General features: G+C 44.7%; 1 protein-coding gene across 1 annotated transcript in view; it reads right to left on the bottom strand.

The window, feature by feature from the left end:
• Nucleotides 1-27,121, bottom strand: part of LOC101950365 (histone-lysine N-methyltransferase SETDB2) — a 93,792-nt gene that overhangs the window by 65,229 nt on the left and 1,442 nt on the right. The window contains exons 2-10 of the mRNA XM_065582429.1: nucleotides 26,524-26,879; nucleotides 25,544-25,621; nucleotides 22,865-22,987; nucleotides 9,273-9,338; nucleotides 6,710-6,800; nucleotides 5,447-6,010; nucleotides 4,564-4,683; nucleotides 3,075-3,244; nucleotides 2,387-2,615 (exon numbers count right to left, since the gene is read on the bottom strand). Of these exons, the coding sequence (XP_065438501.1) occupies nucleotides 2,387-2,615; nucleotides 3,075-3,244; nucleotides 4,564-4,683; nucleotides 5,447-6,010; nucleotides 6,710-6,800; nucleotides 9,273-9,338; nucleotides 22,865-22,987; nucleotides 25,544-25,621; nucleotides 26,524-26,539 (1,457 nt within the window). The 5' untranslated portion in view covers nucleotides 26,540-26,879. The remainder of the gene's footprint in view (nucleotides 1-2,386; nucleotides 2,616-3,074; nucleotides 3,245-4,563; nucleotides 4,684-5,446; nucleotides 6,011-6,709; nucleotides 6,801-9,272; nucleotides 9,339-22,864; nucleotides 22,988-25,543; nucleotides 25,622-26,523; nucleotides 26,880-27,121) is intronic.

Below are 27,121 nucleotides of genomic sequence, written 5' to 3'. Positions count from 1 at the left end.
GGAGCAGCCCAGCACACTCCCTTAACAGGAGGGAAAGGTAGGGAGACAGGATATGAGTCAGCTTTGGTTTAATATTATGAGCCATTTACGTTGCAGTTGCATCTACAGGCATCAGCCAGGATGGAGTTGTGTAGTGCTAGTCACCTGTAGGATCATACAGTAAGTGACAGTCCCTGCTCCAGAAATCTTAGAATTTAAAAAATTAATATAACCCTACTCCTCATACAGAGGTCATGATTTTTCCTGTGCTACAGATGGAAGCAAACAAATTTTATCCTTTTAGATTTCTTTAAGATTGCGGGACCTATGTTAAGTTCAGAAGCTGAAGTGATACAACATATGCAGCGACACTGGTAGGTGGATTACAGTCTATTTATCCTGTACAACATAACCTGTATTCATGACCCCTATGCCAATCATGTTAACAGTCTCTTGTGATCCCTGGTCTGATGGTTTATTTTTTATTTTTGAAAGATTAAAAAAAAAAAAAAAAAGTGCTCCCTGCCGGTAAGAATTTAACACAGGAGTTTGAATCTTTCTTATTCTAAATACTGGAAATAATCAAGTAAAATCTAGTATAGTGGTGCAGTAAATGTAGCTTAAAAATGGTGTTTCCTGTACCTTTTAATATGTATAATATTAGTAAAATTTGGCTAATCACTGATAACAGTGATTCATTCCAAATTGGATTAGGTTTCAGTGGTGTTGAAAATGCAAGTCTGAATATGGACAATTGGCTTGGTTTATGGAAACGAGTGTGTGTCAGCTTTGCTATCAATTTAATAGTTATAGTTTGTGAATACAAATACTGTGCATCTGAATCACTTGTGATTTGCTCCAGCCTACCTCACAGACCTTCTCTCTCTACTCCCCGCTCTGACTCTCCACACAGTCTTGACCATGTTACTGCAAAAGCTGCAGGGTGGAGGGGTGAGGAGGGACATGGTGAGCGGGGTGGTGGAGGAAAGTGACAGGTGGGGGGGTTCTCGCAGCGGGTGGGCGAGGAAGTGATCGGTAGGAGGGGTGAGGAGGTATGCAGTGGGTGGGTGACCTGGCGAGGGACTGGGTGGGAGGGTGAGGAGAGACAGGGTTTTGTGGAGTGTGTCTCACGACAGGACACCACAAGCGGGGAGAGGGCAGGGCTGGGGTGGAGCAGGGATGGAGTGTGTGTGGGGTCGCGGGCAGAAGAGGCAGGGCAAGGAGCTAGCCTCCCTCAGGGGAAGCTTCACCCGCCACACATGCTGCCAAAGTAACAAGTTTACTTTTCAGACAAGCCATTGTTTGTTTTTGGAAATTCTCATTGGCTACTAAGGCTCCCAAGATGAGCTCCCCTCACTGAACACGCTATTGCATCTCCATGAAACTGATTACAAGATTGGGGACTTATGCCGTGGCTACACTACAAAATTAAGTCAACATAACTTACGTCGGCAATGCGCATCCTCACCGGGAGCACTTGTATCAATTGTACTGTCAGTGTGGGGCATTGTGGGACAGCTCCTGAGAGCCAGTAACAGTTGATGTAAGCAAGGCAGTGTCTACACTGTGTTATGTTGACCTAACTACATTGACCCAGACTCTACGCCGCTCATGGATGTGGAGTTATTACTTTGGTGGGAGTGAAATTTAAGCACAGACACTTCCATAGTTAGGTCGACATAAGCTGCCTTGCACTGAACTAACCCTGTAGCGTAGACCAGACCTTAGTCTCTTGCTACAACAATTCAAAATGGTGAGAAGTGAAGGATTGGGGGGGAAAAGGAAGAGGACAGAACAATTAGTGATTAATTTAAAATACTGCACGGTTGGAGAAAAATATGAAAGTCATTGCTCCCTTTTCAAATTAACATAATGAGCTATAACCATGAAAGCTCAAGTACAAACATGTATTCATTCAGGAGACTAATGCAATTCCTGGAAAATGCCAAGAAAGTTCCAGATGGGTTGGGAATAAAGTTAATTCATAGAAACAATTGTGTCCTGCCTGAAGAAATATCAGAAAAAATAAGTTTAAAAAAATATGAAAAGGGCTGCTCAGTTGAACACACTCAAGTTCCACTGTGGGTATTGCTATGGGATAAGAAGATAAAAATGGCCATACTGGGTCAGACCAAAGACCCATCTAGCCCAGTATCCTGTCTTCTGACAGTGGCCAATGCCAGGTGCCCCAGAGGGAATGACCAAAACAAGTAATCATCAAGTGATGCATCCCCTGGTGTCCATTCCCAGCTTCTGGCAAACAAAGACTAGGGACACTGTCCCTACCCATCCTGGCTAATAGCCATTGATGGACCTATCCTCCATGAACTTATCTAGTTCTTTTTTGAATAGTCTATAATAGTAGCATACAGTCTATCTTTACCTTAAATCTGCTACTACAACTTACACAACTGGTTTATATTCATCCTCCGCAGGCTGAGATGAAGTTTCACTGCTCCTGCTAATGCTGTCTTTACCCGTCTGGACAAGTTCTATCTCAGAATCTGAACAAGCAGTGTCCAGTTTTCTCTTTACTGAAAGTGAGCTGGGACTTGTGTCATTCACAGCATCTTTCTTTTCAGCCTCACAATTGACATCTCTCGTTTCCTGAGGCTCGGCTCTGCTCATTAACCTGCCTAGAAGAAAAGCAGAAGGTTTTTAGTTTAGTCCATGTTCATTCTGACCCACCTTGCAGTTATATTTTTAGCAGGGGCAAGACCACTATTTGTGAGTGTGAAATGCAAACACCATTCATTCAGCGAGGGAGCTGTCTTTGTGGAATCTAGCACAGAACAGACAAGCTTGTGGGGTAAGGGGTAGTACCTTTGAGACAGTAGTCTCAGAAATCTAGCCTTGGAATGGTCCGAGTGCTTGGCTAGCACCATTAAATTACAGTTGTTTTCTAAGCTTTTTTCTATTCTTTAGTGCACACTGAAAAGCAGATTTTATGGACATATCTGGCGTCTCAACCCAGCATATCCTGCTCACTGCTTGGTTCTTAAAATGCTGCAGTTTGCAGACCTCTAGGAAGGGCTCCACAAAGTACAGTTTGAGAATGACAGTGCTAGAATCTTTCAGGCATTGTTTTATGTTACCTGAATAAGTGCAAACAAAGGTTCCTTTGTCAATATCGTCTAGACAGCGGACGCCCCAGCCCTTCCGGTCTGTGTTGAACACCTGCAACCGAACTTGAATGCCATGCTGTGCTACTCTGTTCTGACACCTCATTCTGTCACACTTGCACGATAAGTTGCATTCATAAATTCTGCCAGAAAAAAAGAAAAATGAAATAAAAAAATATCACTTGTTCATATCTGGCAAAAGCAAATAAAAGAGCAGCTCACTGAAAAGACAAAGACACCTGGTTAGAAAAGAATGGGCAAATCACTGCACTTCTAGAGTTTAGCCTTCCCCATTCCTGATTGAACACTTACAAGAGTCCATCAGATTTTCAGGGATGACAGAATTACCAGATAGCAACTGTGAAAAAACGGGACAGTGGGTGAGGAGTAATAGGTGCCTATATAAGCAAAAATCCCAAAAAACGGGATTGTCCCTTTAAAAATGGGACATCTGGTCACCCTAAGGGATGAGTGAGAAATATATACCATAGTTATATTACCTAAGTGAGCTATGCACCATAGATTCTGCAGCCTTGACAAGTGATTTAATGAAGCGCCCCCTTTGACCCTTGGAACAGATTTAAAAGCGTAAAAGAGCAATCAATCAACCTGGATGGACTTTGTCATGGCAGTCAGGGACTATTGGATTTTTCTGATTTTTAAAATATCCCCAGCTTGTAACATTTTGGGGTGAAGCTGATTGTCAAAACGTTGGAACAACTTCAGTGAGAGCTTCCATTCCGTAAGGCCAGTTGTGATCTGGCAACTCCCAGGTTCAATGCCATGTTACCACAGTACATGCACTATGGGTATACCTACACTGCAATTAAAAACCTGCAGGTAGCCCATGCCATCTGACTCAGGCTCGCAGGACTCAGGCTAAGAGGCTAACTGCAGTGTACATGCTTGAGTTGGAGCCTAGGCTCCAGGCCCCTAAGACGTGGGTGGGTCCCAGAGCCCAGGCTCCAGCCTGAACGACTACACTGCAACTGAACAGTCCCTTAGCCCGAGTCAGCTGGCGCAAGCCAGCCACAGGTGTCTAACTGCAGTTGTAGACATACCCTAAGTGTGGAGTATGGACTGGACTGGAACCCAAGAGACCTGGGCTTTATTCCTAGCACTGACACTGGCCTGCTGGTGATGTCGGACAATTCACTTCACCTGTCTGTACCTCATCTTCTCTCTCTGTAAGGAGATAGTGAGCTCCTTTGTAAAGTGCTTTGAGATCTACCATGCTAGTCTTGCAAGCTGAACTAAGTATAACAAATAGTTCCTATAATACAAAACCCATGCTGTGGCTTTCAAAACAAAAGTACTTTTCCCATTTCACCATGATCATTCAATACAATCACTATAATGCCTCCCTCCCCAAGATGCTGGCTAACCAAAAGCTGTTTAAGCGTGGCCTGAATACTATAACTGTATATGGATAAAATACCAGTGTAAACTCTAGGTGTCTTACCCACTGGAGACAGGTCCATCCAGTCTTTTATACCTGTAACCACAAGATGCTCTGTTACTTGGTGAGGCAGAATTTTCACTGCAGCCTTTTGCAGTCAGCTGTAGGCATGCACATTTTGACCTAGAAGGGCAACAGTAAAATGTCATGTGAAAATAAGGATGTGATTAAAGGGACAAAGTGAACTTTAAATCTAGTCAATTTGAAACCTATGTTTTTCTAAGTACTTTCAGCCCCCCCCCAAATTTTTTTGGTCTACGATCACATTTTCCTACTTCTTTAAGAATGTTTCTTTTGCCTGTGTCCTGTAGAAGGCCCAAACAACAACGGGGGAGGGTGGGGACTAACTACACCGGGGGACATAGCGAAACTGACTACACAAAATACTATCTAATACACAAAATAAACAAATTGAACAAAATTTGTACTATCATGGCATCCGTGCCTGCCACTGCTTCGCCATCTCCCTCCCCCCACCAGAAAATGACTAGAGTTCACAACACAGATTGGGGAGCGACAGAAGATAACACTGACTCTGTCACTATTATCTTACACTCTTATAGCCGCAAAGGTTTATTGTGAACAACGCCTGGCCTGGCTCTGGCCTCACTCCCTACATAACCAGAGAGACTCAACTCCTGTGGAAAAAGAGCCTGCAAGTGGATGAGAGGAGCATGCAACTGATCTGCTCCTCCCCACTCTTCTGCACATACAGTAGAGCTAGAGCTTTTAATTTGGACCATCGAAGGCTTTTGTTACCCTGCGTATTATTAGACAAAGTGACTATATCACTAAATGCACACAGTAAATTTGACAGTCTCCCTACATGTTATTCAGGGCACCTGTATGACTTGGCTTTAGTTAGAGGTCAACTTTTTCTACTTACCTATCTGTGCAGCCATCTGTACAGTCACATGAGTCAAGAAACATGCTGGAGAAATTGTTCAGATAGTACCCACGTGGCCACGAGGCCTTCCTATATTTAAAATAAGGTAATCTTGCACTGTCAACTTCATTACAGAAGGAAATGGGCACAGACTCAGCTCCATTGCTGATATCAAAATCAAATACAAGTGCTTCTCGGTTCAGAGTGTTTCTGCCCAGCTGTACGTATGTGTTGAAAGAAAAGTGATCGACAAATAAGAAGTTGCACTCTGTTTCAAACAGGTAACTCTGCACATCTTGAAAGTTTCTCAGACTCCTCCCACAGGGGGCCTTATAATTCACATCAAGTGACTTTGAAAGCGAGTCTGCTTTTGCATGTCGTCTCTGGAAATGACACAGGATTGGTATTTTAAGAGGGTTTTCCCCCTTGTATGAGTTCAGTGGTCTGTTGGCAAGACATACATTAGAGCAGTCATGATTCTGGTAACATAGCTTTAAAGGTAACTCCCTTGTTTCACTACATACGTCTTCATTCCCCAAGTGTGATTTTTCTTTTGCCTCCATTCTGTTAGAATCACAAAAAAATAAATAATAATTTGAACCGTGCCTTGTGTTACCAATCAAAGATTCAGTTTTTAATTGTTAAAACTTCTTCAGTAGGGGGAGAAAATAACTCTTGGTCCCAATCATGAAGTCCACAGTTTCAATGGATCATTATTTGTATTAAGCTAGTGCCATGCGCTTTCAATGGCAATCAAGGCCTCTTTGCTGGGCACTGTATGAGCCATCTGTTACAGCGTGCTTCTGTCCCAAAAAACTTACACTTTAAATAGACAAGATAGACAAAGGAAATATGATAAACCCCACTTTACAGAACAGCAGCTGAACCATACAGAGTTTAAGTGACTTGCCCAAGGTCCTGCACAGTCTGTGGCAGAGCTGGGAACTGAACTCAAATCTCCTGAGTCCCAGACCAGTACCTTAATTATCCACGGCTTTAACTGCACACCTTCATATACAGCGAAATTGTATCACTCTATCCCTTCTCTAGCTACAGGCAGACACACACCCTCCTGTTGTAACTTGGAGGACATTCAAGTCTTCCACACAGGTCAGATTGAGGCTTCGTTCATAACCACAATTCAAAATTGTGTTTAAACAGTTAATTTTATAGTGTTAATGCCAAAGTCTATTGTGCAAGACAATGAATATTTAAAAGAACTGGCTATAGTAAACTGAAATGAAATGTAACCTGTATACTCACAAAGGAGAACCTGTTGTATTTTCATTTGATATAGAAGGCTGTAACCTAGGTTTGCTTTTCTGCATCCCATCTTCAGTAGTCACATCGTTTACTTTAAACATTAAAATACAAAGACTTCAGCAATCCACATTACATTTTTACAATTAAACTTACAAGTCACCACATTATCAGATACCAAAATACATTAAAGACACTTCATTTTTGTGAATTACACTAGCCAAAAAGAAAGAAAAACAGAGAGCGTGTGCTAATGAAACAGTTTAATCAAAACAAAGTACAATGGAGAACTTAGATAAATCTTACTAAAGAGAGAATCTCCAGTGGAACAGATTTCAGTGTGCCACCTACAGGACTTTGATAAGTTTGAAGAGAAATGGGCTACCATCTCCCCCTTCCCCTCAAGGATCAGAATATTGAACTGCATCTGCCCTAAATCTTCTAAGTTTGATCAAGCTGCAACCCTGGAAGTTCATATAGATACTATACATAAAAAATATACATACACAGAGCGACAGTAGAGATATTGATTTATTAAAAAAACTGACAAAATATAACCCAGAGATTGCATAGTTTGAGCCACATTGTGAACTGACTCGCATATTATGCAATCCCACTGTAGCGTGTAGAGTTTTATAGGGTGCAAATCAGGACACACTTTGGCCCTTTATTTTTATGTTGGGAGACTGATTGCCTCATCTCAGTAAATGCTTTACCGAAATACTCTTCAGAGCATTTATTCACATACACAAGCTTCTCAATTTATCATCTCCTCTACACCACATGATGCAATACTATATTTTAAATAGAATTAACTAATGACAGATTAAAAGTATAATGAAATAAAACATCAAATTTAAAGGGATCTTACAAAAGTTTTACTCAAAGGCAAAAAATAAATAACTTCTCTTAATATGCAGTAATTTTAAACCCTGCACACCTGCATCGCCCTCAATTAATACAATAATTTAAACCCTACGAACCTGCATCATTGATATTGTCAGCACTGGGAATAGGATTGGTTAACTAATGCTTCCTCTTCTAAGGCAAATCACTACATTTTTCTTGAGGCCTTACAGAAATAGTAAAGTATGGGGCAGAGGGTGGGGCAAGGGAGAAGTCTGATATTTATAATTTCTGTTTGACAAATGGTGGGTTTCAACAGGTTGCAGACAGGAAGAGAGAATATTCATCACTTCTACAGAGGTTTAGATTCACCAGTTCATGAACAGACATTCCCCCCAGATCATTAGACTAAAGAGAATTCACATTTTGGACCTAAACCAGGTGAACAACATTCTTTTAATTTAGGTGCTAATACAAGACTGAGGCTATGTCTACACTTGCACTTTTGTTGGTCAGAGGAGTGTTTTTTTTCACACCCCTGACCGACAAAAGTTTCACTGACAAAAGCACCAGTGTGGACAAGCTATGTTGGCATGAGACGCTCTCCCACTGACATAGTTATCGCTGCTCGTTGAGGGTAGTTTAATTATGCCGACAGGAGAGCAGCTACACGGGAGACTTTATAGTGGCTGTGCTGCTGTAAGGTCTGTCGTGTACACATAGCCTGAGATTTGATGCCTCATGCAGTTTCACATCCTTATCCTGCAACCTTCATTTAACATCAGTGGGAAACTTGAGCAACTAGGACAGCGGTTCTCAAACTGTGGGTCAGGACCCCAAAGTGGGTCACGACCCTGCTTTAATGGCGTCACCAGGGCTGGCGTTAGACTTGCTGGGGCCTGGGGCTGAAGCCATAAATCCGAGCCCCACCGCCCAGAGCTGGAGCTGAAGCCTGAGGGCTTCAGCCTGGTTGGTGGTGCTCAGGTTACAGCCCCCACCCACCCAGGGCTGAAGCCCTCAAGTTTCGGCTTCACCCTCCCGCCCCCGGGGGGGTCGGGGCTCAGGCTTCAGCTTTGACCCCCGCCCAGGGCAGAGAGGCTCAATCTTCAGTTCCCCTTCCCGGGGTCGCGTAGTAAATTTTGTGTCAGAAGCGGGTCGTGGTGCAATGAAGTTCGAGAAACCCTGAAGTAGGATCAGGCCACGAATGAGCTGCTTGTCAGTGCATTAATGTCTGCAGCAAGCTTTTCCCCTTCCTCCTTCCTCTTCTGCTCTTTTAGGAATTACTAACGTGATAAGCCAAAAAAATTTAGTCATTTCCATTATGAATTCCCTGCCCCATTTCCAAAACCCTTTGTTTACTTCCGAAAGAAATAAGCTACTCACATCTATCCCCACATGTTTTATGGCTTGACAAGGAAATACATCAAGAGCTCACCCTTTCTTCTCTCCCTAATTGCTATACCAGAAAACATGATGCTTCTCATTTAAGGTGTCACAGCTTCACTTGAAGGGAACTATACATACATACATACATACATACAATTGTGAAAACCAAGGAAAAGAAAACACAGTAGGGCCTGATTAACACTACAGTTGGTCTACGTGCAATAGTAGTTGATTTTTCAGGCTTATTTTATTCAACTTTATGCTTCTGCTGATTAAATCAAGATGATAAAATATTGGAGAGTGTAGAATAAATGGAGTTGAGATGCATACATACCATTTGTCAATGCTAAGAGATTGCTTCCATCAGCTCTATCCACCAATATCAAAGCTTGGAAGCATTCTGTTTACAAAACAAAACAGATATATTGTTTCTAAATAACAATGTAATTAAAAGGAATGATTGACAAATAACAGGAAATTCAGAGCAAAAGCCTCCCACAGTAACTTCTATCCCTGCTACACTAGAATCGAAGCACTGCAACACATCCCCTGATAGAGGCCTACATTTGCTACAATAATGTTACAGCTGGTCCTGATAGTTGTAACTCAGAACTAAGAATTCCCTGGACTTTGGGGAATTTGTGGAGGTTTTTTTTTTCTGATGGGTATTTCAGAAATCTCCATCCCCATAATACATTTTAGTATAGTTTAATGTCTTTACACCCTCTCTCCTAACCATGTTCTTGCTGAGAAGGGATGGATGCTGTTTCTGCCAAAGCCAATTAACACCATTTTCAAATTAGCTAGAATGTTTATTAAAGAGCAAGGACAATGCAAGGAAGCAAGAGAGAAAGTCAGTCTCAAACTCCAGTTTGCCATATAGTAACTTATTGTACTACCACTAAACCAGCAGTTAAATGGCAGTAAAAGCTTGCATTGATATTTCATGGTAATACCATAACAGGGACTTTATAGATCAGCAGCGTGAGAATTAAAGTCTTATCTCACATTTTTATTGCATCAGCACAGGAGTTTAAGTTTACTTGTACAACACTGTACTGCTGTAATGTTGCATAATACCGATACTGAGGGCTTGTATACACGAAAGTTGCACCACTTTAGCAACACTAGTATCATTTAAGCAGAACAGTCCTCCTAGCATGGAACACAGTTATACCAGTATAAAGGCACTTTCTGTTAAGCCTAGTCTTCACTTACCGGCTGGTCCGGCGGCACGCCATTGATGTTCCGGAATCGGTTTATCGCGTCTGGTTAAGACGCGATAAATCGATCCCGGATCGATCCCGGAAGTGCTCACAGTCGGCGCCGGTACTCCAGCTCGCCGAGAGGAGTACGCGGCGTCGACGGGGGGAGACTTCCGGCCGCGTCTGGACCGCGGTAAGTCCGGACTAAGGTACTTCGAATTCAGCTACGTTATTAACGTAGCTGAATTTGCGTACCTTAGTCCGAAGTCCGGACTAAGTGGGGACCAGCCCTTAGTACAGCTATTCTCATAGAAGGGGAATAAGCTATACTAGTAGTATAACTGCCATCTACACTAGGAGTTGTACTGGTATAACTAATTTGGTAAAAAACATACACTCCCAACCAAAATGTTAAACCCATACAAACACTGTGCGTAGACCAGGCCTAAGGAATCTCTGAAGATTTGCATCAAAATTAGTTTCACCTCTTAATGCCATCAGAGCGATCTTGTAATGGACTCCCCAAGTTCTTCCGTTATAAAGTTTTTCCTAGTGAAATCTAAAGTTAAAATGGAGTCTCCAAAGTTAACAAAGACTCTCAGGAGATCATAATTACAATGTGAACCCATTCAATTAACTGGGGAATTCAGCTTCTAGTGCAAAACATGCTAAAGAGAAATGAATACACAAGGCTCCAGAGTTATTTCTCATGCATGAACATCTCAGCTCCGGATACATAAAAAGCCATGCTGAGGATTAGTTGTTGGCAAATTATATTAATAAAAGCAGAAAAACAGGTTTTCAAGCGAGCTTGTCAAAACGCATATTAATCAAACTAAGCACCCTTTGGAGGCAGCAAGGAATTTTTTGCTGATCATGTCTCCCTTCCCATTTACTCGTTCAGGCCTGGGGCTCCCCACCTAATGGGGATGCTTTTGCATGCAGACTCAAGTACTGGATCATGTACATGCTCATGCATGTTCCCCACACTATGCCGAAATGTCCACATTATGCTGTGCTGGACATGGGTGAAATGCAGTGTAAACGTATACACCCATGTCCACACTGCTGCTGCTGTTAGGCGACATTAGCGCTACCAATTCAGGGATGGTGTCCCAGGGTTCTGTGCAGACAGGGAAATGCTCTAGGAACCAGTTTGCTGTGTGTTGTTGATACTATCTCCCACATAGTTGCCAATGGCAGTTCCTGATCACGTCGCTCCTCATTGTTATTCCTGATGAGTTGGGTGGAAGACTTGGAGCAAAGGAATGGTGATCTGGTTCTGCTCCTGCTCATTGCGAGACAAACATTTATGCAGTGGAGTAGGTGATCGGTGAAATGCTCAATGGAATTTGAGCAGAACTTTGACATGTTGAAGGTGACTGACCCTGAGGGTCAATGACAATTCATTCAGCTCACATGATACAGATATGGTAAATGCCAGTATTGCCACCGTATGCCCTTGGGTGGACTGTCGCTTCTGGTGAAGAAGAACCGGCAAAGTGTGGTGGGATCACATCGTTTCGGAAAACAGAGATGGCCAGCAGTGGCTTCAGAACTTCCCAACGAGGAAACAGACCTTCATGGAGCCATCTGAGGAGCATGCACCAAACCTCCAATGCCAGAACACTTGATTCAGGGAAGCCATTCTGGTGTAGAAGAGGGTGGCTATTACCCTGTGGAAGCTGGCAACACCAGATAGCCATAGGTCCATTGCAAATCACTTTGGGGTTGGAAAGTCCACTGTCAGGGTTGTGGTTGTGCAGGTCTGAGGCAAGTAACACTGTGAGCTACCCATGGGTGGGTGCCATAAGAAAAGTTCTAGAAATAACAAGATTTCCAAGGATGGAGTTTCCAAACTGTGCAGGGGCCATCAATGACACCCATATCCCAATATTTTGCCCAACACAAGGGGTGAGTATGTGAAGCAAAAAGGTTACAATTAACTCATTCTGCAAAGCTTCGTGAACCTCAGAGACAGATTCATGAACACAAACTTGGGGAACACAGGAAGAAGGGCATGTATTTGGTAGACTCAAATCCTATGGGTGTAGCCTACGCACCCATCTGGATGTCAATGTGGCAAATGCCGTTGCGTGCCACCCACTGTATAGCTTTTGTAAGGGTGAAGGGGATTGCTTCCGTCCCGAGTGGGCACAGGATAAGTCTGGTTTACAAGCTCTGCACAGGCAGCTGGATCCCATGCATGAGCACACTGGCCCTGGTTCCCAGCAGTCAAAGGAAATCAGGGGATGCCATATTTGCACACATCTTGCACAGGGGAAGATGAAGAACTGGCACAGTGTGGTGGGATCACACGGGGAGGCAGAGGACGACATCTGTTTCTTTGAAAGGACACCCTCATACCCTATGCAGCTGTGGGACAAGCATGTGAGGTAACACTGGTACATACTTGTAGGGCTACATAACTTTGTGAGTTTTTTCCCCCCTAGTGCCTGTCATTCGTTTCTCAAACACAGCCACCAGGGGCTTTTCTTGCGGCCACAGCCTCCTGGGTGGTGATGGGGGAGAGCAGCAACCCCTCCCACGGGGCCACCAGCAGTGGTTGGGCCCTGCCTTCCTCTGAAGCCACGAACGCCCAAGGAGCAGGCAGCCGGTGTGAGTTCCCCACATTCCCGAGGGCGGTGGGGCTCCAGCTTCTGGCTGGGGTGGTGAGCGGCAGGCTCCGGCCATGGGGCTTCGGGCTCCAGCCCCAGCCATGCTGCAGCGGGTGCCAGCCCTGGGCTCACCACCCCTGGCCCTTGCTGTCTCCCTACCCACCTCCCCATCCAGGGCTTAATTTGTCCCCTAGCTTGCAGGGGCTGAGTAAATTTGCTGTGAAAAGTGATATTTGTATGTTTGTTAATATCACTTTTCACTGCCTCCTAGCTAATGTCTGCTTCTGTGAAAAGTGATATTAACAAATGTACAAATATTACTTTTCACAGCAGCAGACTTACCAGCTAGCAAGTCTAAAAAAAGGCAACCTAAAAGCAAAGGAAACAAACAACAACAGACAAGAACATGCAAAGCACTTTATTTGTGTTTTTATTCTGTGTAGGTTCAGTAAAGAACACAGACAACTGTACATTATTTTTATTATTGAGTTTGCAAAAAAAAAAACACCTTTATAAATAAATTACAATGATTTGGATATGGATATGTGCATATTTATTTGTTTTTCCTAAACTTAAATAAGTATTTTAGGAAAAATTGTCAGAGCAGCCACCAGCAAGAGTTGGTGGCCACACTCTGAGGCCACCAAAATATTTGTTGTGAGAACCCCATTTTAGCCGCTCATTACTGTGACACTGCGCACATTAATGATAATTATAACAGGGCACCTCCACCTCACCTTAGGGTTGGGTCTGTGCTGTGCTATGGCCAAGTTGTAATGCAGTCATTGTAAAATGTTTGTCTTCACTAGTCACACTTGTTTACAAATTTCTGTTATCCGGAGCACTCAATCTCTGCTAATGACCCTATCAATATTTGCAAGGCATGGGGGGAGGAGGAGTGGAGTATGCAGCCATTCTCTTCTTTTAATTGTTTGCTGTTAGTGGTGCTAATGACGGCAACCGGTCAAGGTTTTGGGGGAGAAGGGAGGGGCCATTTACGGACAGGGTAGTGGCAGATGCTGTCATTGCTGTATTGTTACTGGAATTTTGATTTCTGCATGTGAACTAAGCCATACGTTGTTTATCTAGAGTTCTACTGTGTTGTAAACCACTAGTGCTTTCTGTAAGCACATAACACTCACTGCACTTTCCCCATCCCTCCTGAGCATCCTTGGGACTTGGGATATTTCTGAACCTGGGTAGGTCGTGTGGTTTGGGACAGACCGAAAAGTATTTGCAATATCATGGCAACAGAGAGTAATACGTCATTCAATTTCATGTGCTGTGTGGGGCCCAATCCCGAACCTGAAAACATCTTCTGTTGATTATATTTAAGAGAGAGGGGCCACAGGCAAGCCAAGGAAACGATAACAGTTATTAAAAAGTACTATGTGGAACGTGTAATTAAAATATTTTTAAAAAGAAAGGTCAGCTAACAATCTTTAAAACATTAAAGGAATGAATTTGTGAGCACTGACTAAACGTTGCAATCTCTGCACCCTTCTCCTTGCTCTCCTCCCACCAAGGGGGAAATGATGAGAAAATCTCTCTTGGGGAAAACAGGAGAGGTCTCCTGCATGGGCTTTGGAGTGGGCACTTGGTAGGGCTCTAGGACTCCCATAGGCTCACCGTCCAGGAGAACAAGAGGTCTCCCTAAAAAGGGTTTTGAGTGAGGGTGAAGTTCCAGGAGTCCTGCAGGCTCTCTACCCAATCACTCAGGGGGGGTCCTTAAAAGAGGATCCTCCATCTGCAACCAGAGGAAGAGGTGGTGGCGATAGCTGGAGGTTCAGTGGCTCCAGCAGCAGGCAATCCCGAACTCATTTGGCCACCAGTTCAAAGAGCCTCTCCATTAGGGAATGCTCCCATTCCCTATGAAGTGCCTCCAGTTGTAGGAACTGGCTCATCAATGTCTCTTCCTGCTGAAGAGCCCAATTCTCCTGTGCTCTGAGGAATTCAAACTGTTCCTGGTTCCTCCTGTCCATCTCTAGGAGTAGCTCTTCCCCCGGTCCTTCTCTGTCTGCCTCTACCATCTCTGGGTTACTGCTCCTACACTCCTGGTGGAATGGCTTACCTCTTGGGAGCCAAAGGTCCTGCCAAGTAGAAGAAAAGGGCAGCATTATAAATTGTTTCTTCTTTTGGAAGAAGCCAAGAAATCCCACCCCATAACACAACTTTGCTGTAAAAGGCTACAATTTTGATACTTTTCAGGGTTTCAGAAATGCAACTGTTAGACTATCCAGGCTTGTCAGACGACTTTTGCAGCCCATGAGGAAGGAAGAGAGGCTAACAATGCTAAGAAAAATGTACTAATGTTTTATATACAAAATGTTCACAGTGGCTCATGGGGCTGGAGGGATGAGGAGGGGGCAGTTCCTTCCAGGGGTTATGTTATCAGTTTGCAATTTCTCCAGATGTTAGCCATCCTTTAAAGAACACAGCAGTTTTCAAGGTACCAAAATTGAAAACAGAAGTGGCTTTCCAGTCCTCTGGAGGAGATCGGGCAACCAGTGCCATAGAGATCTTTCTGCTACTGATTCCCTCCGCCCCCCCACATAATGGAGGGAGTTGGTCAGCTATGAAGGTGGACCAAGCAGATTTGCACTGCCATTGAACCTCAAGACCCAGCTGGAGCTGCATCAGAAATTTGCTGAAATACGCTTACAGGACTGGGAAGCAATTCATCTGGGAATTGACGCTAGTCTCAGCTAGCGTACAGGATTTCTGTGCCGAGAGGCAAACCACAAACATCCCCCACCTACCTCAGCCTTACCAGATAATCCTGCCCTGTGTCTGTCAGGAACCAGGGCCTGCAGCAGAGCCAGTCTCCAGGCAACCTAATGAACACAGCTGGCCTGTAGCTAGGCTGCCTGACTGGCTACATGGCCTGATTGGTTGGAAAAATCAGCAGACTGGCTCTTAAGCAGCAGCAGTTTGGCAGCTGCCAAAAGCATTTGCCCACAGCTGTGATAGTTCCTATGCCTACTTGTTTTCAGCCCTGATCCTGCTTGGACCCAGCCATGACTCACTCCAGATAACCAGGTCCTGACCCTCAGCTCTGATTCCTGACCTCTGACCTTCAGCTTCTGGCTCCAGCTCGGACCCTGAGCTCAAGTCCCTGACCACCAACTCCTGCTCTAACCACTAGGCATGACCACCCACGTCCCAGCCATTGACAGTTTCAGCAGCCCCAGCACAAACACTCTGGAGGGAACTAGAGTTGATACGGTGAGCATGGATTCTACAATGGCCAATCTCTCGCCAACACACAGCAGGAGCCCTACAGACCTTGCAGGCCAAAGCTGTCACCCACCAGGTGCAGAATGCAGTCCTGCAAGCCCAAGCTGCACCACTGTCAGCTCCACCCCGCCCCATCCCTCAACAAGCCCAAGCTCCTACTTCTGCTACTCTCACAGTTGTACCCCACTGACCAAGCCTGAGTGGGACTGATTGTTAGCCTGGTAACTGGGGAGGCCCTGCCTTGGGCGTCTCTACTGCTGGAAAAAAATCAAGCTTGCTTCTGGGACAATTTAAGGACTTCATTCAAGTTATGGCAGTGATCTTCGCTGACCCAAATTCTAAGCGTACGGCCAAAACCGTGCTTCAAGTGCTATGAGAGGGGTGCTGGCCAGTTGCTATATATACACAGCAGAATTCTAGAACTGGGTAGTAGACCTCAAGTGGAAAAAGGCCACCCAGTGCTATTACCTCTCGGCCTAAATGACAATATTAATGTCGTGTTATCATTTCTGGCTTGGCCTAAAGGATGAACTGGCATATGTAGACTCCCCCTCTGACCTGGATGCCTTAGTCAACCTATGCATCAAGATCAACAACTGCCTGACTGAACACCACCAAGAAAAAAGGTAGCCCTCCTGGCTCCCACCAGTCCTGCCCCCCCCTCCCCCAATCACTAGTCCTCGCTCCACTGCCCGAATCCATGCAAGTCAATGAGGCCTGGTTACAGAATTGATGCCAGGCCTCAGGCCTATACTGCAAACTTTGCATCAGGGTCCAATCTACACCTTGGTTGATTTCAGAGTAGCAGCCGTATTAGTCTGTATCCGCAAAAAGAAGAACAGGAGTACTTGTGGCACCTTAGAGACTAACAAATTTATTAGAGCATAAGCTTTCGTGGAAACACCAAACCCCAACCTTGACAGGAGGCCCCAGGCTGGGTACGTGCCCTTCCCATCTCCCAGCAACCTACATCAACTTTCATATGCCGGTACCCTGGTGATGGCCAATCCAACTCCCTCTCCAGCTCCAGCACCCCGAGATGCCTGGTATCAACCAAGAGGCACTGGTGGACTTGGGTGCCTCAGGCAATTTCACAGACCTGGAGTTCACCTGACCACACAGTATCCTCACCCAGTACAAAGACCTGAGTTAGTGGAGTCCACAGACTGGTCACCCCTTTCATCTGAACTAATCACCCACCAGACAGCTCCCTTAGAGGTAACTGCCCTTTGAGGCCACCAAGAAATTCTCCGGTTTGGACAGATTTGTGCACCACATTCATCAGCTGTCCTTGACATCCCCTGTCCCATCACCCACGACCTTCGCGTCCACTGGCAGTCAGGCACAGTACGCTTTGATTTTCCATCTTGCCGACAAACTTGTTTCACGAGAGACGATCTGGGACCAGCAACCCTTTGTGGCACACTTGGTCGTCCAAGGAATTCAGAGATGCAAAGGGAGGATTCAAAAGCAACCCCACCAACCCCCACCACGTCCCAAATGACTCCATGGATTCCTGTTAAATATCCACACTTTGCCAACACGTTTGACAAAAAGAAATCTGACATCTTACCCCTCCCTTGGAGTCACGACTGCCCCATCAACCTCCAGCTGGGAGCAGAGTATCCCTTCAGGTGCATTTACGTGCACTACGAACCCAAACTACAGGCACTCTGGGCCAATCTTGAACCTCTTCTGAAGGTTTTCCTCATTTGTATCTCCACATCCCCGGAGCTTCTGTGTGGCAAAGAAAGATGGCTCCCTCCAGCCTTGTGTGCACTGCTGAGCTCTGAACAAGATTACAGTCTGAAACCAGTATCCCTTTACCACTTATTAACAAGCTGCTCAAAAGACTCTGCTTCACCAAGGAGTCTTCACAAAGTTGGACCTCTGTGGAACTTAGAACTTGGTGAGGATCCTGGAAGGAGACAAATGGAAGAGCGCCTTCTGTATCAGGGATGGCTACTTGGAATATTTGGTCATACCATTTGGGTATGCAAAGTCCCTGTGACCTTCCACCATTTCAGACATGACATCTTTACAGATTGCTGGACCAATTTATTGTCAATTACTTAAATGACATCCTCATTTTCTCTGAAAGTCAGGACCTCCACAATCATCATGCACACACTGTCTTGGAGAGATTCTGCCAAAAACACCTCTATACAAAGCTTGAGAAATGTGAGTTCGATAAGGACACAGTGGAATTCTTGGGATATATCATCTCACCATGGACCCACAGACGGGGCAGCAATATCTGACCGGGCTGTGCCCAAGGATATATGCAGGATCCAGTGATCCCTGGGGTTTGCCAATTTCGACAGACCATCTATTAAAGGATTCGCTAGCCTGACTGCACCTTTAAGAGTCCTCCTACAAGTAGCAGCCTTGTTCACCTGGTCCATGGAGGCTCAGTAGGCTTTTGATCGACAGAAGAAGGCATTCACCTCAATACCAATCATGATTCACCCAGATCTCACTAAATCATTTAGGATTGAGGCCGACACCATAGTTGCAGTATTAACTCAACATAAAGGCCCCCGCAATCTACTCTATCCTTGTGCCTTTTACTCTCAGAAACTAATGCTGTTGGGGGAAAATTACCATCTTTGGGACATGGAGCTACTGGCTATTAAGGCAGTTTTCAAGGAGTGGCACCACCTCTAGAAGGAGCCCGATTCCCATGGACCACAAAAACCTGGAGTATCTATGGACTGCTAGACACCTTAACCAACACCAAATCCACTGGTCCCTCTTTTTCACTCACTTCAACTTTGCTGTGACCTATCGCCCGGGGAAGAGAAAAGGGAAGGCTGTTGCCCTATCCCATAAAGATGAATATCTCAAATTTTGTGAAGAGCCCTCTGCCACCATGCTCAAGGTGTCCAACTTCGTTAATGGGACAATCAACAACAGTCCAATGTCTTTCATCCATTCCCTTCTCCTTGATGACCTGTTCATAATCCAGATCCGCCAGGCTCTGAACAACGTGGATGCGCAACGCAACTCAGGGATCAGACTGCAGAATAGCCTCCTTTGTCGCAAGGGTTGTATCTGTGTTCCGGCGGAACAACCTAGGCTTCAGTTATTGAAACAATGCCTGATTCCCTGAAGGAGGGTGAATTTTGGCCAGTTCAAGACCTGGAATCTGGTCTTGAGGAGCTTCTGGTGGCCAGGCCTAAAAGATTACATCAAGGACTATCTAAAGTCCTCCGATCTCTGTGCCCATACCAAAACCCCACAATCAAACCCCCTAGGTCTCCTCCAGCCTCTTCCCTTACCTCTACAGCCATGGTCTACTATATATCAATGGACTTCATCATAGAACTGTCATGCTCCTAGGGACACTCAGCAATCCTGGTTGTCGTCAACCTCCTAACAAAGATGGGATGCTTCATCAGCTCTTCCTGGGAGATGGCTTCCGCTATCATGGGGTATTTATGGGCATTGTATTGGGCTGGGGTCCCCAGTTCATTTCCTAATTCTGGTGGGAATTTTTCAGACTCTTTGGCATCGAGCCCATCACATTCTCCGCCTATCACTCGCAGACTAATGGGCAGAGTCAATCAAATCCTGGAGCAATATCTTTGCTGCTTTTGTGTTGCCACCAAGATGTCTGGCTTTCCCTGCTATGCTGTGCCGACTCTGCATATAACAATGCAGTCCACACCTCAATCCAAAGTAACCCACTTTGCAAACTATGGCTTTCACCCTCACTTCCATGCAGACTGACCTGTGAGCTCCCCAGTACCAGCCGCCGCAGATTTAGCTTCCCACCTACACCAGGTGCACCAAGAGCTCAAGGAATACTTGCAGTCCCTCCAAAGAAGTCTATAAACATCATGCACACCAAGACTACCAGGCTGCCCCCCAATCTGGCCACAGGCGCCCACATGTGGCTCTCTGCCCAGAACCTTAAATTGAGCTGCCCATCCACCAAACTAAACTACCAATACCTGGGCCCCTTCAAGATTATAGAACAGGTAAAGCCAGTGGCTTTCAGGTTACAGCATCCCAAGTCCTTGAGATCAATCCCGTCTTTCGTATCTCACTTTTAAAGCCCTGCACTGATGACCCATACCCAAACCGCTCCAACATGCTAGCGCCATGCATAACAGTCTGTGGACAGGAGGAGTGCTTGATTCATAAAATCCTCAACTCTTGGCGAGTTAGGGAAAGACTCCAGTACCTGGTGGACTAGGAATGTCACTGTCTGGAGGAGCCATACTGGGAACTGGTAGAGAACATCCACACTCCGGACCTATTGCAAGAGTTCCATCAGAAGTTCCCCAAGAAACCAGGCCCCAAGCAGGCACCCTGGGGGTGGGGGTCAGGGGATACTGTCAGGAAGCAGGACCTGCAGGAGAGCGAGTCTCTGGATAACCTAATGAGCCCAGCGGGCCTGTAGTAGGCTACCTGATTGGCTATAAGACCTGACTGGTGGGAAGAGTCAGCAGACTGGCTCTTAAACCCAGAAGCAGCAGTTCAATGGCTGCTCAAAGTATTCACCCACAGTTGCAACAGCTCCTGTGCATACCTGTTCCCAGCCTGCTCCTGCCTTGATCCAGCCCTGCTTCTGCCTTCGATGCAGCCTTAGCTCACTCCAGGAAACCTGGTCCTGACTCTCAGCTCCGATTCCTGACTTCAGCTCTGACCCTTGGCTCTGATTTCTGACTACAAACTCCTGCTCTAACCACTAGGCATGACTGCCAATGTTGAAGTCACTGACAATGATGAAATGGACATGGGGGAAAAAAAGAGCCACGCTGCAACTTTGTTTCCCTGTGGTTTCAGGTAACCACCACAAGCTCTCCACTGCAAAGGAACACCGCACCGTGTTTATCCCAGACCAGACTTGATTCTTCTTTCCCTCATTTCCCCTGGCTTGTGCACCACGGCTCAAAGCAGGGAGAGGTCAGACACCAGGAACGTGGGTAGTAAAAATGTTGTAATCTTCCATGGGAAAAAGGACTCCTGTGAGTAACTTTTCCCCAAAATAACCAAAGCATTCTATAACTGTGTTCTGTTCCCTTCCCTAGCCCAGACCTAACCCCGCTGTCCCTCAACATCACCCACACCATCCCCGTTCTGTGCCATTCCCATTTGTAAGGGGACGGTAAGATGGGGGGGGGGGGGAAGTGTATAATCTTCTAAGCGACGAAAGACAGCGGTCACTAACTTTAGACAAACAACTAAGTTTTCTACAACTGTCCCATCCCCAACCGGGAGCTTTCTAACTTGCCCCTTCCTTTCCCCTGCACCAGGTATCTCTGGGACCACTGCTGCCAGACTGCTGGCTGAGAAATGCACAATGATTTTTCGTTAATAATCTGTTTGCATGACACTGCTTTAGCTAAATGCATAATTGTTGATTGGAAATCAATAAAAGCATTGACTTATAGCAGTGTCTTTCGGGGGGGGGGCATTTTGAGGTGGAGCAGAGCAGGGGCTGGATGGAGGTCGGCAGAGTTGAAGGAATCTGGTAAGAGGACAGGGTGTTTGAACAGCACTGCAGTTCAAATTCAGAGACATAGCAATGCATGGTATATTAATCCAGGGAGGAAACGTCAGTGCACAAGTACTGCAAATGCCCTGAATTTTAAAATCAGGAATACAGCACTAGAGCAAGAGGGGATATTGGCGAGGAGGGTGTGTATGGGGGTCCACTATAACTTACCAGCCTTCAGTTCTGGTTCCTGCCATAGCTTGGGGTCCTCCTCAGTTTCATCAGGGGAGAGGCTTTCCTTAACCAGCTCCTCTAGGTAGCGGTGGAGAATCAAATACTCCTTGTCCTCTGGGGCTTCCAGGCATCCTCTACAGTCCCTGCTGCCTTCTCACCCTGGCCCGCATTGGCCTCCTGTCGGACATTGAGGCTGGGGGACTTGAGGAAGGGAGCATGAGCCACTTCAGGCTTTGTACTGGGAGCCCTCAACAGCACCCTATTCTGACCATCATAGAAGGGGCATGTACGATGAGCCTTCCTAGAGCGACTGTTGGAGTCTTTTGCTTTTCTGTCCAGGAGCCTCAAGTGCTTGATGTGTTCCCAGTACAAGGACAGAGTCTCCTGAACTCCAGCCTCCATGAAATTTCTTGGTACAGATACTTGTTCCTGCCACTCCAGGCAAATAGTAGAGGACATTGTACTCCAAGCACACATTGATCGGCACGTGAATGTGGCTGGTGGGTCAGGCGGCTGCTCTTGGAGCAGGATTCACATTCACCTATATTGAGCTAAAGAGTGCGGGGAAAGTTGTTTTGATGTAGTCAGTGCAACTTGCTACTACTCGTGAAAATGGGGGACGGGGGGAGGACAGACAGACGACACAGAGACCTTTATAGATTCGGTAAGGAGGGTGAGGAAGAAACAAGTTCAGTGCATTGTGGGAATGGGGATGGAGGACTAGTGAAACTCGAGACCTGATACATGCCCCTTTATGCCCGTCAACACTGCAAACAGGCACGGGTGTGGGGCCATACAGGTACTTACTCAAACTCCTCGGGCATGTCAGCTTACACACCCTCTACTCACCTTCAGACATGTGCTTCTGGAGTTTAGGTGTGGACAGTAGGGGGGTTATGGACATGCACTGACGTGTACAGTCGCTAGTGCAGATGTACCCATAGACTGCAAGTTCTCTGGGCCAGGGTCTATCTTTTTTTGTTCCATGTTTGTACAGCATCTAGCACAATGGGGTCCTGGTCCATAGACTGGGGCTCCTGGGTGCTATGATAATATGAATAATAAGTAATAATACCACCATCTTTGGGCACTTACAGCTAAGGTCTGGCAAGTTAACGAACAGCTTCAGGTAAGGTGGGCCAAGATTTGATTCTAGTCATGCATAACTATTATAAAGGTTTCAAACCTTCATTTGTTGCAGTTCCATCCTTGATCTTTTGTTTCAGAGACAGCAATACGTTTTGCACTCGCTCAAATATGAAGTCCACTCTTTCATCTTCCATTTGCCTCCAAAACATCTGTGCATCACCTGAAATGCACATTTCTGTTTACAACAAGAGCATACAGTTTCTTGTGCCCAGATTTTAGGCACCTAAATGCTTTTTAAACATGCAGATAGGGACACAGTGAGATTTTCAAAGGCTCCTGGACACTTTTAAAAATCCCACCAAACCCCTCTTTACATTTTTAGCCACCTAAATACTTTTAAAAATCTGGCCCTAAATATAAACTGAAAATGAAAGTGTAATCTAGTGATGTGCTCGAGGGGCTTTCTGGAGACTCAGAGGCATAGGCGCTGACTTTTGGTTTTGCACACCGGCCCCCCCTCTGTCCCCCGGGGCCTCACCCCTGCTCTGCTCCCTCCCCTGAGCACCTTCTGCTGGCTCCTTTCTGCCCCCTACTGCCTTAACAGGGAAGTGGGGGGGGGGGGACAGAGAGGAGTGAGTGGCGGGGCAGCCCCCACTCAACAGCGGATGGTTGGGGCAGCCCCAAGGCCACTAGAGCAGCAGCCTCAGCCAGTCCCATGGGTGCTGAGCACGCCCTATTTTTTCCTCTGTGGGTGCTTCAGCCCCTGAGCATCCACAGAGTCAGCAGCTATGCTCAGAAGTGTCCTTTGTTAAAATTCTAGTACCATCAAACAGGAAGGAAGTTTATAATCTTCTTCCTCTTTCTGGGTGCTGTTTTTTCTGTTAGAGATGAATTATCACTGAGGCTCATAAAAATAATTAAGAAGAACAAAATTTTTAGTTGACTGGATTGCATCACACAATAGGTATTTTTACCAAGCTTTTACATGTTCTTCACATCCCCACAAGTTGATAACTGTGCTATCCTAAGAATATACTCAGTATATTTACCAGAAAAAAAAAACATTTTCAGGCAAGTGCACCTTAACAAGTTTGTTTGCCAAGTGGTGTTCGTTTTATTAACTTATACCACACCAAGAAGCATACCTCCCTCCTTGGATATGGTCATAAAAAGTGTTCTTTTTAAAATGGAAAAACCAATTAATAAGAGTCCCTGTCCTCACACTCCTCCTCTCTCTTGCAAAGCACGAGCCCGCAGTCTACAGTCTAAATGGGGAAGCCTTTTGTGGGAATGCCTAGTGCTGCCAATATTTTAACTGGAAAGGTCTCTAATAAAAAGTGTATTGCTTCAATATGTCACATAATCAGTCAGGATAAGGAAATGTATTATTGGTATTAAGATGCTTCTTATTTGCCTATGAAAGAATCCAGGAAGAACTAGATCTATTTTATCTCTTAACTAATTTCTAAATATCTGTATCATATTTAGAGAGGAATCTCTATGTTCTTGTCTCAGACTGCTAATTTGGATGGGTAAATATCCTCAGACATCAAATGGCTCTGCATATTATCTTCTAGCTAAGAAGTCAGAGGATAACATATTTGGGTATTTGCAAGAACATGAATAAATATTTCCACAGCTGGTATAGTTTCCTTAGGCAGGATGGTTTCTATTTACCAAAGATGGCAACTGTTGAGTAATGTAAAGGAAGCTGGTTTCTGGAGGGGGAAGGGGAACACAAAGCTCTCTTATGAGTGCAAGATCAGCAACTGTATGGGTGGCAGCAATGGGCTCACCTTTAATATTAAGAGGCAAGATTTGGAGAGTGCTTTTTCCATTAAGCTGATTGGATGGGGAGGGCACTTGCCATCTGCTAATACCTTCTCCCTAACCCTTGTATTCACAGAGATAGCTAACACAAGGAAGACCAATGTCCACCCCTGAAAACACACAAACTGGTCAGGTGGAATCCCACGTCAGAGCTCCAACAACCAACAAATCCTGAGAGACATCCCTGCACTACTATAAGTGCTTTTATTCCTTGAGGGATTTTTGTTAAAAAAAAAGTGGAAAAAAGGTTATTTAAAAAAAAGTTATGTTAAGTATTAGCAAATTCAATAGCAGGTTTCACCACAGCAAGATTACAACCCTGTACTGTTGTTTCCGTGATGTATCTCTTTTCAGCTGTTTCAACAATTGTTATGGCTGGATACTAATGATGAACTAGATACCTCAAAGGATTGGCAATGGTACACAGTCTTTCATCTCTGGGTCTGCAGTTCAAATCCAACCCAGGGTCAACAGTGAATAAAAATTACTGATATTACAGTTAGTGCTTTTTCTCTTCAAAGAACTTCACATATTTTACCTATTGTGTTAACATCCTAGGACAATAAGTTTAGTATAATTATTTTTAAAGAATCATGGCTGCTTGATGCCCCTATGTGAAACAAGTTCACATTCTCAATCCAATTCTCAGTGGACAGGTGTCCACATTACTGATGTCGCCTCACATTTGGCACCTTTCTTGGCAGTCCCAGCAGAGAGGCCCAGGACTGAATGGCCATGGAGATGTAATCACTCTCTTAGCTTTCAAGGTGGTCTTTCTCCAGCTAAGGATAGGGAACTTGCACTGCAGCTGCCTGCTATATTTATCCTGTGGTAGACATTATTTCAGCCTTCAGGTTGTCATTCCCACCATAATTTCCACAAGCACTACTCATTTATCACCACGTCCCCTCTGCCCCCCATAATGAAAAGAAATAGATGACATCACCTTCACCTCTCTCGCCACTGACATTGCTAAGGGTCTCCACATCCAGACATTCAGATGTGACAGGCACAGTATAAACAGCTAGATAAAAAGATCAGAGAGACATTATATGCTGGCAGCCTCTTGCTTCTTACCAAGTTTCTCCAAACAGCTTTCATTCAGCTAGCTTTACCTACAGTAGACATTTGAGAGAGCACTGCCTGAGAACATACTTACAGGGGAAAAAGAAAACCATCCCACTGTTATGGCTACACATGTTAGGATGTGACCTTGGTAAGCTGCCACTAAAAGCAGCAAGTTGAAATGGAGTCTGTGAGGTTGTACTCATTTTTATACAAGAATCATCTCCTACCAGCCCAAAAGTGACCAAATGTTGCCAGACCAGCAATACTTTCTGTAGTATTCAGCGAGGCATGTCCATTTTCTGCTTCCTTTTAGTGTATGATTCTCTTTTTTCTGTTAAAGTTGCCAAATACCAATTGCATTGAAAGTAAACTTCTCTAGAAACAGTGGCAGACTTATAGGCTTCGGAAAAAACCCTGAATTTTGACTCCAAGAAATGCTCAGCAAATTAAAGTTGTTCTTCTTGAGTAACAGATTATAGGCACACATAAGATGGCACTCTTTCTCCATAGGAAGGATATAGTATTTCTGGCAAGTGCTATTGTGGACACAAGAGAGTGCTGAATAATCTAAAGAATACAAGGTGTGTACTACAAATATAGAACCAGAAGTGCCAGAGAAAAGTAAATTGCTTCTAGTCCACTATGATATATACATTCTTTTAAAAAAAATGTCAGCACACACTCGGTGGCTTTAGTCAAACTGTGTCACGTTAGCAGCTTTAATCACTCTAATTTAGTTAGGTTGGGGTCCTGTTTTCAAATGAAGGCAGGCCAATCCTACCCAGATTAGTTACAAAAAACTCCCTCAAAAGATCTGCCTAATGATTATAAAAAATGCTTTATTTTTAATAAACTTACTTTTTTCTTCTTCCATTCTTTGAAGTAGTTGAATGCATGTATGTTATGCTTCAAAAAACAATTAGAACATTAATTGCACTAAATTGAGGCTAGAATAGAACATTATGAACTTGCTGTCCTAGAACTGAATTCCCCAATTTATTACGTTGTTCTTGGGGGAAGTGCCAGATTCCATTCTGAATTAGGGGCACAATTAAATTTCCAACAACCACCAAGATTTAAGAAACATGAAACGAATCTTCAGTTGCCAGCAACTCTTTATTGTTACAATGAGATCTCTCCAAAATCCTTAGTACTTCTTTTGGTCTCATAAAACTACTTTTCATTCTCCTTTGGGCCAAGAAAATTCCATTCCTCTGTAAATTAAAGAAAAAGAAGGTTTGAAGTAATTTACAGTGATTGTTTTCAAGATCAGGCATTACTTTCCACCACAGATATTACTTCCATATTTCTGGTCTATGAGTAAACTGCTGCTAAAATTGAACAGTTTTACAGTTTACTTAAAAGTGATATTATCAAAGATCCTCTTCCTTTTGTACCGGCAACCAAGGAAAGAGAGTGATGACAGAAGAGCAACAACCCCCTCTCTGCATTGTAC

The sequence above is a fragment of the Chrysemys picta genome, chromosome 1 (assembly GCF_011386835.1).
Source record: "Chrysemys picta bellii isolate R12L10 chromosome 1, ASM1138683v2, whole genome shotgun sequence".
NCBI lineage: Eukaryota > Metazoa > Chordata > Testudines > Emydidae > Chrysemys > Chrysemys picta.
Note: the sequence above shows the minus strand (reverse complement) of the source record. Positions and strands in the feature narration are given on the sequence as shown.